General features: G+C 43.1%; 1 protein-coding gene across 1 annotated transcript in view; it reads right to left on the reverse strand.

Moving 5' to 3' along the window:
- Positions 1–2,357: 2,357 nt before the first annotated feature.
- LOC104526127 (mitogen-activated protein kinase-binding protein 1-like) overlaps positions 2,358–19,124 on the reverse strand; it is a gene marked incomplete at both ends in the record, with an annotated part of 40,462 nt that continues 23,695 nt past the window's right edge. Inside the window, 10 exon segments of the mRNA XM_010169499.2 lie at positions 2,358–3,419; positions 4,192–4,502; positions 6,057–6,135; positions 6,973–7,143; positions 7,638–7,783; positions 9,412–9,581; positions 10,452–10,688; positions 11,200–11,249; positions 11,959–12,107; positions 18,312–18,437. Coding sequence (XP_010167801.2) covers positions 2,358–3,419; positions 4,192–4,502; positions 6,057–6,135; positions 6,973–7,143; positions 7,638–7,783; positions 9,412–9,581; positions 10,452–10,688; positions 11,200–11,249; positions 11,959–12,107; positions 18,312–18,437 — 2,501 coding nt within the window.

A 19,124-nucleotide genomic window follows, 5' to 3' on the forward strand; every position in this document is an offset into this window, starting at 1 on the left:
AACACATCTAGAAAAACAAAAGGGCATGAACAAATCCTTCCATCTGCATTTTTTGTTCCTAAATCACCAAACTTGTAGAGTTTGAGCACAGTGGGCTTCGGTGCATTTCAAGATTCTTGCCTCTCTTCTTTCTCTACCTGTATTTTTTTTCTTGCTCCCCTCCTCCCCTCTTTTTGTTTTAAACCCAGCTGTTTTTTCTCACGATCATTTCTGGATTTCTCCTCTGATCATGCTTTTTACACTGATGTCCAGCTCTATGAGCTGCCAGTCTGGAGAAAGGTCACAAACATAACATAAATGCTTGAGTAACAGGCATTTTCTGCCTCTCGGGAGTGCAGAGCAGAGCTCTTCAGAAACCAGCAGAGAATATTAAACACAGCAATAGTATTAAGCACATCTACAGCATTTTAACTGTAGATGTCAAAATGCTTTAATAAAATCAATTAAGCCTCTATCTGTAGCTGTTATACAGGCAGGAAAATTGAAGAACAGAAAAATTAAGTGGAATTCCAAAGTCACAGAGCAAGTCAGAAGCAGAATAGGTCTCTGTCAACCCTACAGTTCTGATCTAAACTGCCACACTAATGATCCATAGAAGCCACAGTGAACTGTTCACAGCAATAGCCAACTTGGACCTAAACAGATTTTCGAGCATCTACCACTAAAAGTCTGTGAAACATGGTCTGCAAGAAGCTGAAGGCTGACAGCTGTCTGCTGAAAAATAAAAACAATGGGGATCCATCCACTGTGCTAAATCATCTTAACTCACTAAAGAATGCTGCTAAATATTCTGCCAGAGCTTGCTATGTCTTGGGAGCTGCTTAAAAAACCCCCCCAGAAAAACAAACAAACAAAAAAAACCTAACAACAACAAAACCCCAAACCAATCACTGCTGCAAAAAAATTGCTTTCTCTGCACTATCTGTGCTAATTTTGCAAACAAAGATTCCTAGCAACTCACCAAATGTGATATGTAGCTTGATTCCCAAGTCTAGAAGAAAAAACTCAGCCTAAAGAGTACAGACAACTGGGCTGTTATTTCTCTGCTGCAGAATGTGTTCCAGAGCTCCAGGCTGTACCTGCTGCTGGGGGAAACGTCACCCCTGTGGAGGTAGGGTCTGAAAGTTTCAGAACCACTCGCTCTTCTACCCTAGAGCAGCTACCCTATGGGCTAAGAACAGCAGGTCCCTCAGACAAAACCCCACGTTTCCTGTTTAACATAAGAGGGCTTCAATCTTAGGGTGTCTGATCCCTCTAGAAATGCAAAAAGAAAAATAATAACGCATCAAAACCAGATCACCCCTTCGCAGTGCTTCAGTGCAGAAACACTGTGCTTAACCGTTGTGATGAATGGTGGAGCAGCCTGGCACCACAGAAGGTAATTGATTAGAGGATGACAGAGGTGTGTCTTCTCAGATATGAAGACGAACAACACAGCAAAAGGGATTAAAAACTGTGCACTGTATAGCCCCCAGTGCAGTGGTTAATACCCAGCTTCCTACTGCACAACTCAGCTGAGTATTTCAGGAAGGTCGATTTCCTTTCAGGTTGTGACAGAAAAGAAAAACCTCTGGAGGTTTTAGTCTGCTGTGGGACTACACTGTGTCTTCCCTGCCACTGGAGGTTTTCGTGCCTTGGAGGGCAGGATTTTTGCTTCAGTTTGAAGTAACCTGCTAGTTTTCATTTGATTTAAGTACCTTAAACTAGGGCCTGTAATAGATCCAAGAGCTGTTTTCAGCAGGTAAAACAGTTTGCCACCTCATACTTTTTCCTCCAAACTAGAGATAATTCAAAAATTAATCCATGTTCTTTATGCTCAAACCCAAAGGCTAGGCCTGCACGTACACTGCATACACACTTTGCATACATGTCCTCAAAGCAGAGTGACAGCAGCACAGAGACTTTCTTGCTCTCACAGGTGGCTACAGCAAGGAACTCACCTTGGTCAAGCCTTATGTCATGCAAGAAAACTGTATGCAAACCTTTCTGGATCCTACACACTTGAACATTAACAAAGTAAAGCCTGAGCTGCCTGGCATAACTTCACTGTCTCTATTATCTGTGCTTGCTAGGGTCAGCTAGCACATGTTGGCCCGCATCTTCATCTGCTGGTCAGACATGCTCTGAGAGGGGCACGGGGGATGCAACCTACACACACTCACAGGGATTCCCAGCACATCAGCTTTTAGAATTGACCTGAAAGAGGTTTGAGCCTCTACAGGTAATTGTACGACTGAAAACATCAGGGTGCTGAGGTCTACACACCATTCAGCTAAAAAAGACCTTCAGACATAAGACCCAGAGGAAATGAAAATTAAGGACTGAGAAAAAGATGTTAGGTTGAAGAAGTGTCTCACCATTGAGGGGATGGCTTATGGAACGAGACAGGTGCAGACAGGACGAGACAGGCCAGAAGCTGGACGTAAAGAAATGTGATGGGATCGTGAGACGGTTCACAAAGACAGGAGACAGAGGGGGGAAGATAAGAGATGGATATCCATGCACACCTGAGACCTGTGCCGAGGCAGTTACAGATGTGGGAGACCTCGGCCTGATGGGGTCTAGGGGGCAAAGTCCAGGCTGGTTGTCTAGCACACAGGCGATGCCGGTGATCCTCTCCCTGCACCTGGGCAGTGTGCCCTCAGGAGACCTCAGGTGCTGGCCCTCTGACAACTCCCTCAGTTTTGGATTAGTGACCCCCAGCTCATCCTGGCAACCCGTCCTTGCAACTGCACTTTCCACTGGGCTCTCCTTAGCAAGTCCTGTGGGGATCTCTCTACCAGGAACCAGAGAGCCAGCAGTTTGATTCTCCCTCTTGGAGGCTCGGACCTCAGGAAAAGAAGGCTTCTTTTTACAGGCCCCAGCAGGTGATTGTGGAGACTGTGGCTCAAGCAGGGTTTTTGTTTTGGTAGTAGGTGAGAAGGAGGCCAGTGTGGGTCTATCAGGCAATGGCTTGGGAATGTCGAGAATTAGATGTGCTCGGTTTGATGATGTCAACTTGCTGTGGAAGGATTTAGGAGATGAGCAGTTTACAACTGGCTGAAGTGTTGGCTTCACTGGAACATTTTCTTTCACTGGTAGCTTAATCTTCTCAGCATCTGCTGTGGAACTAATCTGTGTCTTCTCTGCCACTGGAGGGCTAGTCCTCCCATCAGTCAACATTTCGGTAGAGTAACCAAGGTACAGATTTTCCCCTACAGATACGCTCCTTGACATCTTAGCCCGGAAGCTGGTTGTGGGGTTCATGTAGGACTTTGATTTTGCAGGCCTGACATCTTTGGCCAACAGAGCACCAGATCCATCCATCTTCAACATACTGGCTGATAACACCCTGCAATTGTTAGGTCTGGGATCCTTCTCAACCACCAAAAGAGTCTGAGGACGCTGCTTGGCAGAGGATATCACTCCAGGACCCTTATCTGTGAATATTAAACAGACAAACATACCAAAAATAGACAAGAGCCTGCAGTGAATTCTAAAATCGGAAAGTAACAGAGCTGCTCCAGTCTATGTGCCTCAGCTCAGCCCCTGGGAAAAATGGACAGAACCACTACTTCATGTTATCACCAAGGCTCAACAGCTTTCTTCTTTGCCCATCCCTCATCCTGCTTACACACTGCTGCTTACGCTGGACTTGTTTTTAAAGTCTATGACCAAAGACCTCAGACCACTGTGACTGTTAACTGAGTGGCCAGGGAAGCAGGCAAAAACTTATACATGATGTTGTGGTGATAAGGTTTACTTTTTTTAAAAACAAACTGAGTGCTTATTGGTGGTTCATGAGTTGCTTGTTACAAAAATTGAGTTCTTTCACTAGGAGCACATAGTTACAGAAAGCTCCCTCTTACTGTCTCCTCCTTCCCCCTTTCTCTCCTCCCCACCCTGATGAGCTTCAGTCTTGGCCTGAGCAACCAGCCACAGCAAGACAAAATTTCTCTGTAAACAGTTAATTTCATCCTTGGCATTGCTCCTCCCACAGCTGCCAGACAAATATCAGACACTGATAATTAGGAGACCAGCATCTGCATTACAAATTAAAAATATTTTCCCTTGACAGGCTGAGTTAGAAGACATGCAAAGCCTGTAGCTCAGAATGCAGAAAGACATAAGCTTAATTTAAATTTCTACTCGAGCTCAAATCTCCCTATTTCATTCTAGACTTTATACCATCATTCCAACCTGTGTCCTTACCCTCATGAACAAGGTCGTGAACTGACTGCGCCTTTCTCATCGTTGTATTCACAGGGCCTTCTGGAAAGGCTGCAATAACCCGTCCAGGGGCCATCCCAACTCTGTTGGCCTCCAAAGCTGACCTGCGTTTTTTCTGGGCATAAACAGCCCGATTTGAATTTACACTCTCCAGGAGCTGGCTGTTCTCCAATGCATCACCAGGATGGCTGCTGCCATTTTTCAACAGGTCTAGTGTAAACTGATTGGGCTGGGTCAGCGGCTCGATGGGCTTTGAATCCAATATCAGATTTGATGAAGAGAGCGACAATCGTCTAGAGAACATGATAAAGAAATCCCAGTTAAAACAAGTAAGTATATTGCCCTGGACAAATAGGCACGTGCATTAAGCCAGTTTCTCTGGGATAAAGAGCCCTTCCCTGTCTGGATTTTTTTAAGTCAAAAATGTCCTAGGCTGTTACCACTTCATTCTACTCATCCTTGGAAGCACTGGTCTTCAGGCATTTGACCTCAGGCTGCATGAACACAAATAATATTGGGTCACTGTAAAAGGTGAAGGCAAAAGAGAAGGAAAAATGCCAGGCAAGGGAAAGACTGGGCTAAGTCAGGTCAGGTCTCTTCTCTCAGCTCACCTTACTAACAATGAAATCTTTTCAATTCTAAGATACCCTTAGAAAAAATAATTATACTTTCCCAACATTATGAAAGCATAATTACTAAGAAAGCTGGTCAATATCTTCAAAAGGAAAGCCTAATTTCCTCTTCCTCTCCACTTCAGACAAGCACAGTGGGCTTACTTTGGAAAGGAAACAACTTTCAATCTGGCATGTTTGAACAGCTGAGCAGATTAAAAGCCCAGAAGTTTTCATAACCTAAAACTACCTCTCTTATTACATATCTAGAGCACCAATAGCTTCCTTCACTCACCACTGCAACTCTCCAGAAGCTTACACAATAGCTAACCACTGGCTTTCTTCCCAAACATACAGTCCCAACGCAAGACAGACTAAGAGGCACTCCTCACAGCAGCAACAGCAGCTGAATACAGCACTGACAAAAAAATTTCCCTCACATGGTCAATCTAGACACAGCTGGTGAACCACAGAAGATGTACCCAAATCTGCTCAGTCCCATACAATGAAATTAATTTGAGCTGAGATTTCAGGTCGTCATTTCAGAGGAATACAGGAGTATTTGTTTGTTTTAAACATTTATGAACATAAATCAACAAAAGTATTTACTCTGGTTTTTGGGTTTTTTTGGTTTTTTGTTTCTTTGTGTAATTTCTTGGCTTTTTTTTTTTAAACAAGGGAAACAGCTTGGAGAGGCCTTTTGGAATGCTTTAGGTTTGAGGGGTTTTTTGAAGAGTAATATCCCCATGGGGCTTTGTATGAGACACCAGAGCACCCTGTGAAGGCACAGGACTAAGAAACAAAGCTGAGTAAGAAAGGACTGAAAAACAAAGGAAAAGTTGACAAGCCTACTTTCATTGTCCAAGCTGAATGAAATGCAAAAGAATAAACAGAGCATAAAACAGTGAGGAGTAAATTAGACCATTAGCAATTCTTCCAGCTTAATCAATCAAGGCATTAATCATGAAACAACTAAGCACATTGTTGAAAGAGGAAAAAGAATAAAACAACAGTGTTGCTTCAGGAAGAAACAGAACAGCTAAAGTGACACAGGATGGCCTGTCCCAACCTCAAGGGTCTGCAACCAGCCTCCAGGTGCAATGCTAACACCTTGCTGTGCCTTGGCAAACAAAGGCCAGAAGTTTGCTCAACTGTTTTGACCCAGAGCCCAGCACAAGAGCTACTCACACAATAAAAATAGATAGACAGAAACACTCAAAACAAGAAGAGCCATACCTGAGAGCCGGGGACTGGGAGAGAAAGCGAGAGGAAATGCTGAGGTTTTCAGTTCTTTCCAGATTCCTACATGAGCCACCTAAAAATTTTGGTGAAAGGGGAGAGAAAAAGGGAGCAGTTTAGTCACAGAACAAACATTCTGACACATGCATTTTCTTATCACAGAGACTATCAAATGTTCCCCCTTATCCAAGGGGATTTTTTTGAGTTAAAACCACATAGAAAGAAATAATTTCATTGCCTTTGCCTTTTCTGTTCTACTTAGATTACTCAGCTTTAAACTGTCACTCTCCCTAAGGGTACGCCTCCTCCTTTTTTGCTTCCCTTTGTGTCCTATCCTGCCTGTAGGACTGAGGCACTGGCATCAAGCACAAAACAAACCAACCAAAGGAGGATTAAAAAAAGAAAAAGAAAAAAAAAAAGAAAACAGACAACTCACATAGATATTGCTGCCTGCAACCATTATAAATGCTCAAAAGATATGCTTTGTTCTGGAGTTGGCTGACAAAGACTAACCAGCTCCTTTGCCACTCTGATGTCTCTTATTCTCTCCCTCCACCCAGCATTTCAGCCTTTTCTTTTGTGACATCCGTTATGCCTTAACAGACCACTAGAGGCCACTCCATGTCACCTATGGGGGGGCCGGTGGTGAACACGCTCTTAATACCTTCATACCAAACAGGAAAAACTAGTCCAGGAACAAGAGAACAGCTCTTCAGGATTCCAGGGGCTTCACCCAAACTGACACAGAGCCCAATCTCATCCACACAAACTTACACACAGACTGATGGAGTTAACAGATGTCACTCTTCTTTAGGTCGCTCTACATTGGTTCCCTATTTTTGACCCCTGATTTATACAGGGGACAAATCTGGAGTGACCTGACAAAATCCCCTCAGCAAGTAGAGAGCTGTACCTCTTCCATCAGTGCTGCCCAGGGTCCCAAAATGCTGCTTCAGGAACTTTTCCTGATCAGGTGTCTGGGGCATTTCTCCCTCCGGCATGCTAGTACCCACATCCTCCTCTCCTTCCTCTCCCTCCAGGTCTGAGATGCCATCCACACTTAGGGGCTCAGTGCTTTCAGAATCTGGGAAAAGGCAAAAAACCCCGAAGGTGTAATAGCATAATCACAGTAACATTAGCCAGGTTAAAAAAAGAAAATATTCAGTGAAGATGCTAAATTTAACCTAGAATGTTAAAGCAAAAGCCCATCAGCATTAAGTGTAATAATTCTCTAATCTACCATATCCCACAAACAGCATAGCCTATGGGATAATCAGTACTAAACCCGCCTTCTCACCTAGGAAGGTAAAAAAAAAGCCAAAGGCACGCAGAGAAAGTGCACTTTAACCAACTCCTGCTTCCACAGTGGCTTCACTGAAGTGCCTGTTCAAATGCACCTTTACACCAGTACTAGCGAGACGAATGGGAGTGTGACCTCAGTCCAGCTCATGAAGAGGATCGGGTCAGGTATTAGAGATCAGGACAGCAACTGATAAATACAGCACAGAACCACTCCAGCAAGTTTCTGCAGTGTTCCTCATCACATATAAATACATTTATAATGTCTTTGCATCTTACCTTCATTCGGATGGTCAGGGCTGGACAGACGACTGCTGCTGTAATCTACAGAGCAGGCGCTGTCAGGACTGTGCTTGTCTGGGCATCCATTACTGTGATAACCTCTGCTTGGCTTCCCGTGGGGCAAAGCTTTTACCTGGAACTCACTAGGAGAGAGACAGGAAAAAGACAGCACTAGGAGAGATACTTGTTTTACATGTAAAGCAGCACATTCTAGCTTTAATAAGGCCTTACCTGTCTTAGCAATACCTTTGATTACAAAAGTAAGGCTTTAAAGAAAAAAAGAAGTTGATTTCTCTCATCATTATACAGGATGTTTTTGCATTTCATTAAGCTTGGACAGTGAAGTCTCAAGGGGACTGTCTGACCCTCTGGGTGTTGTCAGTTTCCCATGATTACCAGGCACCAGCACAGCACTGCCCTGGCTTGATTTCCAGCACAGGTGAGGAACAAACGTAGGAGTCCATGTAATGAAAAAGGGACTAAAACCAGGCCTTTACCTGCACGACAGAAACTCCAGTTTGCCACAGATTTGAGCCCTAATATACTATTTTTTCCATGCTTATGACCTGCTGCTTTGGTCAAATTCTGTGTTGCAAAACAGAGAAGATTCTCAGTTTGAGCAAGACTAATTTACTGAAGAACGTCGTACAAACGTACAATATTGTAAGACGGGGTGCTTGATTTCTGTTGTGATTTCACGAGTCCTATTTTGTCAAATGACACCAGCACCGTTCTTTTGCCTGATGCCCTTAGGACTTCAGTTTTCCACCTTTATGAAATACTTTGGTTTCAGATGTGCTCCAATGCAAGGTATGATGCAGAAGTCACTCAACGGAACTGAATGACAATTACCCCTAGCAGCTTGGAAATTCTATATGCTTAGATGTGTCAAATCTGTATCCAACATCACCGGAGTGCCTTTCTTTTTTACATGACGGAGCAGCACATGGGTCTGCTCTGTCCAAATGTTATCATAATAAAATTTTAAATGTAAATAAAGAGAAACTGGGAGAAACCTATCAGCTTCAACTGCAAAATCTTGGCATGCGCTCTTGCATAAAAGCCCGTCTAAAGCTATCAGCCCACTCTTTGTAACAGAATAGAAGACAGAGGAAATTAAACAGCTCTTAGCACCAGGTTAACAGGGGAATGGAAGAATAAAATTCAGGGAAGGAAAAAAAAAATGGAGCACAGAATGAAACAGAAAATTAAGTGAGGTAAAACTAAAACAGAAAAAACAGCAGAGGAAGAAAAAAGGCTTCCACTCTCTCCAGTATCTGTTTCAATTCCATCTATCTCAAGTAAGCCATTCTATTTTCCACAAATGGATCATCACATACTACATTTGTTGAATTCTTGCCCAATTAGGTTTGAAATTGTCATGAATAATAGTGTCCTGTCATTTCTACTGAGCAGACATTTCACTGCCACGTATACGTCACTGTTGGGTGGTTTTCCAGCTTCCAAGTTGTCCCTTGCTTATTTCAACCCAGATATGGGAGAAAGCAAAAAGGCTGCTCCCACGTTGTTTATTCAACAAGAAAAAACTTGGAGGAGGCTGCTAATGTGCAGTTTCCTCAGAGGAAAGATTATTTTAATGATGCCTTCTTAGTTTCAGATTCCTTCAGCATCAGGCTGGCATAAAACTCTCAACTAAACATTTCTGGCATCAATCAGGCACTAAGTCAACTCACCCAAGTTACCACACAAGCTGCAAGCAAACTAAACCAGAAAAATCTAAGCCATGCACGGCAGAGGGTTTATTTTTAACCTGCTAGGGTCTGTGGGATGGATTTCATCTTGCTCAGGGTAGATTACACACTCCTCACTCTCAGAAGGTTCCAGTTCCTGAGAGAAAATCCCCTCTTCACAAGACACAAGACGAATCACTTGGGGTCTCACACAAGACCGGTTATCTTGGGGAGGTATTGAGCTTCCAACCTGGTTTAAGAAGAGAGAAAACTAGACATTAGCAGTGTTTTTCCTTCAGTCAGCAAGTACTGTGCAGAGCTAGAACGTACGCATTACAGCACAGAATATGATGAGAAATCCGAGATCAGAAAACACAGCACTCCTATGTCCTTCCTTTTACTAAACCTGACAGACTACCGCTGTAGTTTCCTATTTTGTTTTCTGTTTGCAGTTCCCTAAAATTCTCTGGTATAACACCAGCCTCCCCATGCCTCCTTGACCACACATCAGGAGTGTAAGCCACGTGGCAGCAGGTTCTTCCATTACCTTTCATAGACCGATCAGACATGGTTCAGAGAAGTCTGTGGGTCACAGGGGAAAAACACTGATTTACTGCACACAGCGAGCCCAATCCTCTTCTCAGTCATGCAGTTATAAAGGAAGGAAAAACTCTAATGAAGTCAGGCACCAGGACAGATTGCTACTGGAAAACAGGCATTAGCTTTCTGAGGTATGAGCACGCATCACTTGCTGTGACCCAATGATACAAAGATTAAAGAGAATGTAATAATCTAGCACAGCCCACAACTAAGGCTATCATATGAGCCACATTTCAGTGGCTACTGGAGACAACAAAGAAAACATGAATGAAGTCTTCCCTCTCATTGGAATGAAACCTTGATCCCATATGGGGTCTGCTATAAGATGGCAGAGTCACATGTTGCAGGAGTACTAACTACAAAAGAGTTATCTAAACAGGTTTCTCAGAAGGCATTTAGAGCCACCTCTGAAGATATAAAGAATGGCATCAGGTGGTAATAAATGTAGGTAGTAAGAGAGATGGATAAGGACAGATGCACTCAGAGTAGGTTCACTTCCTCAGAGTAGTACTGCCCTTACTTGGTTGATGTGCACAGGAAGATCTGCCTGCTCTTCTCTGTCATCTCCATTGCTGTTTTGAGACAGTGAGTCTCGGCTGGGAGAACGGGACACAGAGAAAGACTCCAACTGACGCAAGTCAAGCATGGATTTCACAGTCATCTCTATGTTGCTGGTTGGCTGGGACCAGCGCCCACGTTGCCGGGGCATCTTGCTCATCGGTGCCTCTGAGCGCTGGATTGCCGCTATCTCTTTGGCCTGAAGGAAATTGAAAGACAGAGTCTTGGGTACTGATGGAAAAACAGGAGAGAAAACACAAGACCCACAGAAAAGCACAATTATGTACATCCCCATAAAAGCCCCAAAGCTGTCTGTGAGATAGCTTAAAATTCCTCCCTTAATCATAAAGCAACAAATAAAGATGACACTTTTGTTGCTGCTTCTTGCATAACTGGACATTTAAAAGCCTCTCCTGGATCCAAGTATATGATCAGCTTCAGCACCACGTGAGATTCAGGTGAGAAATGAAGGGGCAAAAGCGTAACATCTGATGGAAAGATACTGATGTAAAAATCCCAAGTGAAACTGCCTCTTAAACTAGGTTCTATTTTGCCACCCCCAACTTGTTCTTCACAGAGAGGCTTCTCAATGGTTTCCAACCTCAGCTGCACCTTTCCTACCAATGCGAATTAAGTTTTTAATCTCCATGGGAATTTCTTTTCCACTTTCCCTATGACAAGAAATACAGTTTGAAGGTTTAGCAACTCACCCTCCTCATTTCCCAATGTGAAAGGCTTCTTGAGAGGGTAAGGTCTGGATCTGGAAAGGGAAAGGGAAAAAGATCTATACCTAGTTGACATCCTTGACCAGCAGTCTGGCTTTTTAAAGACCTCTGACCTCATCTTTCCTCAAAGGCAGCATTCCTACACCTTTCGAACCAGCAGACCACCACCAACACATGCTTTCCCATAGACTAACACATCGATGCATCAAAACTTTCATGGAGACGTACTGTTTTATAGAAGATTTTCACTAACTCAGCAGACCCACTGCTGAGTGGCAAGTGCAGTGGCCCACCAAAGGCTTGGGAAAAAACCCTGCTGTGATGCACTGTAGCATCTGTGATAAAAATATCTCAAATTAGTAATGGTAATCTCTGCTGTAAGATTCATCAGACATTTCTAGAATTCTCCATGAGGTCTCTTTTGGCTTCTGTGGCCTTCTTATAGCTTGTAGACCCAAGCCCAGGACACTAATTCAAAATTCATTTAGACAGCTGGAACTAGGAAGAAACTTGCCAATTTAACAACTGAATTTCTAATCAGAGAACTCCAAACTGTACCCCTCTTCAGACACAGGAAGGGGAAACTCCACGTTTCCTGTTGGTGTCAGTCCATCTGTTTCTATCTTGGTCTTTCTCTTTCTGCCCATATCTTATTATTGCTAAGTCAGCGTCTCTCACCCTCTCCCCGCTTCACGTTCATGCCATTTTTCTCCACCTCTGCTCGTGCCCCTCTCCCATTTATACCTGAGTCTCTCTCAGTGTTGCAGTTAGACTGGATATGGAAAGACTGCAGCCCGCGTAACTCATCTTCATCGTTCCCTTCGTCTTCACCATCCTTGTCGCTGTCTGATGAGAGTGCAGGCACAGAGGACAGGGCAGAGATGGACTCGTGCCTGGGAGGCAGGAATTGGAAGGAGTATTATGGTCTAGCTCAAGAATTGCCCACCATTTCAGTCCTTTACACCAGGCAGTTCTCCACCTTATCTCCATTCACACTCAGCAAGTTGCCTCAACTCTCCCAAACAGCCCTTGCTCTAGCAAAACCCATCTCTGAGAAACAGGGCGAGTTAAACCCTACACAAAGGTACGTAGAGCCACAGGAGTTGTCTCATATCTATGCAAGGATGACAGAAATCAGGACAGTAAATGAGTCTGAGAAAGTCAAGTGGAATGAAACTTGGCCTTCCATTTCAGACCCTGACAATTCATAAGGTCAAGATGGTAGACCATATTTGAAAGGCAAATATTTTTCCCACCTTTAAGCATTTCCTCTCTAACTTCTTTGCACATCAAAAATGTCACAGAGACACGCCCTGTTTGACAGCAATTGGGTATGTGGTAAATCATCACATAAGAGACAGGCTCACATCAAGGATTGCACCATGCAGAACCTGCAGGCACTGCCCACTCACCATAAGAGCCTTTTTTAGCCTTCAGGCACAAGGAATAAGGTAAAACATATTCTAGGCAGATCTTTAATCAAAGTAAATCAGACAAGAGTTCCCACACAGACCTCAGAGGCACTCCCAGCATAGAATTCCCCAATATCAATCAAGCACACTTACCAACACCAAACTATCTTCCCTCTTTCTTCTCCTCTTCCCCATCCTCCCCTCACCCCTTCAGTCAACAGAACCAAATGAACTAACCTGCTTTGGACAATAACTGAACAAATGAAGAATCCCTAAAAAATAAATTTGAGTAGCGCCCACTCCGTGGCTTTGAGCTAGAGTGCCACACTCATCGTTAGTGACATTTATAGCATATGACTGATGGGAGTTGGGTGCCAAGTGTTATTCATTAAATAAAAATGGCTCAGCCACCAAACAGAGCCTGGCCAGGAACCAACTTCTCCTGCAGCTGACAGACAGCAGGCAGTATTGAAACATGGTAAGAAGTAGTTATTTTAATCTTTTCCCAAATAGTGGCAGAACATTAATTTCCATTTTATTAGGAGTGTCTCAGCAATAACTACCCAACCCTTTCAGATGAGTGTTGAGGGGTTCTGGCAAAAAGAAGAGTGAAACTGACTGTAGTCCGCAGAGTCCTGCAGAGAAACAGTTTCATATTGGCTGCCCTCATCTACTTTTGACATTTGAGTTTCTCCATCTCTTCCTCTTTTCTACTGTCCATCTTGTCATTCTCAGGTTATTGCACCTAAGCAGTGGAATCCCAACAAAGTTGAAGCACCACAGTATGTCTGAGGCTATGCCACGTTCCATCCTATGAGGTATATTATATTTACATATGGTAGACAGTACTAACTTTGTATCAGTAACTTTGATAGCACCCTTCTGCTTGTATTCTTCATGGTTGTTTGAGGAGTTTATTGAGGAAGAAGGGTTGGATTATTAGATATTTTAACATCTAACTGGTTGAATACTTCACTGCAATGAGGTGATATGGCAAGGCAAGGTTATGCATTTGCTAAACTCCTGAATGTACTGTCACTGGTGCAAACGGAGAAGGGAGGATTGCTATCAATGTGTTTTATGTTACAAATACAAAGATGGCCTCTGTCTGTCAGATGATGACTGACAAAATTAGTAAGGAGGGAAAAAGTATACTGCAATATCCTCAAAGGAGCAGAGTGAGAGAACGCAAAATGTATTTTGGAAGTCAGATGGGAGTTTTTTCATACCTCACAGGAGTACCAAACAAATTATTAAGTCACTTGTGTCTGATACAAATGTAAGGCTGTCTGGCATTATCCCAGCAAAAATTCACGCCCTCCTTTCACGTCCTCCTTTTTGCACCTCGAATATGTTTTTCAAACTCAGTCCTGTGACTTGAAGGGACATAACTGAACTTTCCGTTTTCAAAAGGGTTTTCAAAAGCATCTTTGTCACACTGACTTGAAACTGAGTTACTCCTGAAACTGAAACCTAGATTCCCAAGGTCTTGAGTGTTTTAACTGTTGCACTTGCCCAAGTCAATCTCTCAATTCAGGCTTCACTACTTTCTTTCCCTGCCTTCCGTGATGTACTCTGGATTTTCTTCCAAGCACTTTGTTGCACACATCTCAACACTCCTCCTCAGTTCTTGTTTCATGCTTAGATGGAAGTCAGGGTAATGTAGGGTGAGGTTTCAAGCAAGGGAGTTGCTTCCAAATAAGCACCCCATGCGAGCATTCTGAAAGCGAAGGAATAAGACTTCGGGGGTTTGCTGAATTCCTGCAGAGAGCAGGTTCAGCCAAACCCCAACAAAGCATCATTATACCAGAATGAATGTTTCAGAGTAGCTATTCCCGAATAGCATGTACAGACATGTCCAGTTCTCATGAAGCATGTGACTCAGAGTAAGGATTTTAATTGTCCTTTCTCTTGTCTTCTTCCTTTGCTGCAGAACTATCCCATTCTAGTACCATGTCTGGATCTTGTTCTGCACAGATGGGCAGAGTCCGTCGCACTTCAGCTCCCAGTTTCTGAAGGATCTGCCAGTATGGGGTCAATGGCAGGGGAGGACCTTCAGTTAGAAAGTCTTCAGGACCCCATATACAGACTCAGAAATGTCTTTATAGAGTTCTAGTATTAAGACAGCTGATATTAGGTACTCTGTATTCTTTTGCATGTCCTGAATTCAACCCTTCTTTCCTTTCTTAAAACAAAACAAACCAGACAAGAATGGCAACTATCCATTTAAAGAGGTACGTTGTCAGCATTCCCACTCTGATCTTGTGCTACTTAAACCCTCAGCTTTAGGGGCCTATTTATGAAACTGTCACATCCTATGTGGTAGGGATCACTAGCAGATTGCCTCTCTTCCAGATGCCTAAGAGTTTTAAAAAGAAAGTTACCCTGCTTTTCCCCACAGAAAGGTCACAGTGCTGCTGACTTCAGAGTTCCCCTGACGTTACAATTGCAGTAATTCAGCACAGACTCAGGCACCGCTTCTGATCTGGCATCAAAAACCTGTCCCATTCCGAGCCCTGGAAACTGCACAGCTTTCCTGGACTGGACCAAAGCCTCACTGAGAATTTGATAAGAAGCTCTTCTTTCTAAATATATCTGAGGGCACAGAATACTTCTTCAGCATACCTATATTCGTTTTAGGCAATTTAATTTGGATAACATTTCTATCTCCTGCTACTTATACTGGAGCTTCAATGAAAGTCACAGAAAAAGTGACTTTTAAAATTAAAATTAAAAAAATATAAATGCTCAGCTAAAACATGACTATAAGCCCTGCAAACATTCCACAGTAAAATCAGTTTAAAACTTCCCTTCCAAAAATCTGACACAAGCTTTCTAAACAATAAATGCATACTTGGATCAAAATCAAAGCTGTATTAAAAGGCTTTTACATGGTTCCTTCTCTGAAAATATAAATGCCTCAAAACCAAAATGTACCAGCAATATCAGCTGAGTACAAGTTATTATCCCAATCAATCAAAGGTCCTCATGTTCAGCAGATGAGAGAAAAGCACACATCTGCAATTATCACAACCAGAGGCAGAACTGAAAGGCTCTCGGGGGTCCTGTGGAGAACTGTGGATCATATAGGTCAGATCAGTTTCTAATATGATGTCCTATGGAGGTGAGTCAGATAAATCCTTCAGAGGAGAAACTTTAGTTTCTCTCGAAGTTTTTGGAGGGACTGAAAAGGCTGAGACTCCAGTTTGGAGAGAAGGTTGGATGAAGAAAGGTTATGATAGAAGTTTACAAAACCATGAGGATTACAGATAGCTGGATGCAGAACTACAGTTCACCAGAGGTAACAATATTTGGGAGCAGGGAGCTTTCAACAAACCTAGCAGGAGTTTGGTTTAATAGAGACAAAAAAAAAAAAAAAAAGAGAGTCCTTCTTTTCACGGAGAGCAGTGAACTCTTGGAACTTGTCAACATGGTAGGCTGCAGAGGCAGACAATATTACAAAGTTGAAAAAGGATTTATACAAATTCAGTGGACAGTGGGTCCATGACCAAATACTAAAAGGAAAAGGCAGAGATGTACCTCCTAACAGCCCCAATACAACAACTGAGCATGAGGCAAATGGACCACAAAGGTCCATATAACAAGGTTTACAGTGTCTCACTAAATAGCATCTTCCATTGCCACTGTCACAGGCAGAATACTGGCCTTCACGGAGCACTGGTTTAACCCAGAAAGGCATTTTTATGCTCAAGATGTTATTCACCCGGGCCAATCCCTGCCCGGACAGTCACAGCTGGATAGAGACAGCACTGTCCTGAATCGGAAATCTTCATCTCCTCTCTGCCTCCTCCGTTCAGTTTTGTTTCCCCAGTGTTATTTTGATTATTCATCTTGTCATACATTCATACCACGAAACTAGGAGGATGCATTACTATCCTCACCACATTCTAGCAATACCATCCTAGAGACAATATCGTACAACAAATGACATATCACTAGGCAGGGACCCTTCTTACCCTACTGTGAGTCCTTCTGAGACAACTGTTGAGACACCACAAACTGCAACCCCAGTCTCCACTGCAACCCACACAGATAAGACCTTGGAAACACAACCAGAACAGGTACAGGGCACCTAGAAAACCAATCTTATTCAAGTTCATTAGTTTTTCTTCTCCCACCTCAGTATTGCTGGTCCAATAGGCTCTTCCTCCATATTCAATCCCAATCCAAAATGCTCTGGAGTTATGTCTTTGCTGATCTCCAGAGACCACAGCGGTTGATCAAAACTGAAAACAAGCTTTCAAAGCTGACCAAACAAGTAGATTCCAGGTTTGCAAAGAGGTTACCAAACAAGTTTAATAAAGTGCTGGGCTTGGCGTGGCACTGACACCGCCCTTCAGCAAGCGTCTGTGATGGAAACAAGTATCACCTCATGCGGAAGAGGACTGGGATTATCTGTCACAGGCTGAGCCTCGGCAGCGTAAGGCTGCAGCTGCTGAAATAATGGAGAGTCTGCTATAAAAAGCACATTGCTTGACAGCTCCAGAATTTTGGCTAGAAAAGAGGCTTCCTGAGTTCTCCCAGCATCATTACCAAAAGCACTTATTAGACAAGACTCGTTTCAAGAATGAGCTGATCAAGACTTTCCCAAATGAAACTATGCAGGCAGACCTGTTTCAACATTACTTGCACCCAAAGGGAGTGGGAAGGTCCCTGTGATACTCTTACAACCGGTGCAGTAAGTCCTCCAAATGCTTTGGCACTTGTATATCCAGAACACAATTTGTAGTCATTTGGAGGAAGAAAATTGTGGGACATAGCATCAAGTATCTGTGTTTATCCTTTTTTCTCCAACTCTGATCCCGTATCCGCTTGGTCAGGACTCTCTCCTGCATTGCTTACAGTCAAATTAGTCTCAGCTACTTACTAACTACAGAGAAACCAAATACTTTATACTAATAATCCATTACCCCCTATCACTCTTCTGTTGTTTAAAAACAGAGTCTGTGTTTAAGCACCACTTTTTAAAGAAAGGTCACCAGATAAATTTAGATCTATTCAGCTTGTAGGCTCTGGTACTTTGTTTTTAGATACGTTGTTTACTGAGAAAAAAAATATTTAGCTGCCAAGAACGTTTCTCATGGAAATTATTATTATATTTATTATTTATATTATAATTATTTTTAGGTGACCTTTCTCAAAGCCTCCAAAAATAGTTCAACAAAGAAACAGCCCAACTCTGAGGACTCTTTCATAATTATGATCAACATGGCAAACTCATGTAGTTCACAGGTATACTTCAGTTCTGACACTGTCGAAAACAGCCTTTAAATTGCATTCAGTCTAGATCCAGAGACCTCATTCATTCATTGAAGGAGCAAGGCTGCCCTGGTGGGATGCTGTGTCCCAGCCTCAGTACTGAGAGGTAAACTGCTTATTAAAGTTTCTGACCACATCACTAAACTAACTTAAGACACAAGGGGCATTGCATACACATTGCAATCAGTGAAGCAACACTAAGAAAATCTGGAAGATCACAGTCAGGCTTCTACATCCAAAGAAGAGGGGTACAAAACCTGTGGCAAATTCAACAGAAGAGTCAGAGAACTTTTGGAAGACACCAACAGTGAAGACAGCAGAAACCTTACAGGTGAATCCCAGTGACACACTTCTCATGTGAAACCCTACAAAGGCAGCCACGTCTACTCAGTGTACTCTGCTCACCTCATGAGTCCAGCTGTCTTGTGCGGAGGAGACTTTTCTGCCTGCTTCCCTCTCTGCTTCATGTCAGACAGTCGCTGCCGCATGTTGATGGTCATCTCTGAGCTCAGACGCCAGATGAAGATACAGCTGAAAGAGGGAAAGGGGAGGCTGGGGTCAAGTGTCATTCAGTTTAGTGATATTATCAATTCCCACTGCAGAGGCAAACAAAAGCCCTTCTACCCATGGTGAGGAGAGACACACACAGAAACAGCTTCACAGAAACTCAGTCCCATCACAAGCCTCATGAGGAAAAGGTAAAACCTGCCTGACAAAGCCTGCCTGTGGGCAAGAGCAAGTGCAGAGATATTTGCACAGACTCGTCTCTGATCCTATACCTTTATTTGACTATCTGACCAGGTGCTGAAGGAAATGCCGTAACAAGCCCCTCTGCAGGCAGCAGGATAAGTGGAGCCTACAGATGTCCTCAGCATCCTCTAACAGTGGCTAAGCTGCCACCTCTGACTGCAACTACCCCCCAGGCAAGGCCTTCCTAATGCCCACCATCCCATGGACTCTCGGTGGTGTAATAACTGTTAAGCTTATGTGGCAGTACTTTTTGCAGTCAGGGTGCTCCTGATATTTTACTTGGACACCCCCCAGGCATCTTCTAAGATTTTGATTTGATTGAATCAAAATGGTCAGTGGATTCAAAACCATTGAAGAGATGGAAACAGTATGATCTCATTGGTCTCATTTTCTTCAGAAATCTGGCTAAAAAAATTAAAAAAAATAATAAATTCCTTATCACATTAGAGAATACTCATCTTCAGCTAC

Source organism: Antrostomus carolinensis, unplaced genomic scaffold (assembly GCF_000700745.2).
Source record: "Antrostomus carolinensis isolate BGI_N321 unplaced genomic scaffold, ASM70074v2 scaffold21786, whole genome shotgun sequence".
In the NCBI taxonomy this organism is placed as follows: domain Eukaryota; kingdom Metazoa; phylum Chordata; class Aves; order Caprimulgiformes; family Caprimulgidae; genus Antrostomus; species Antrostomus carolinensis.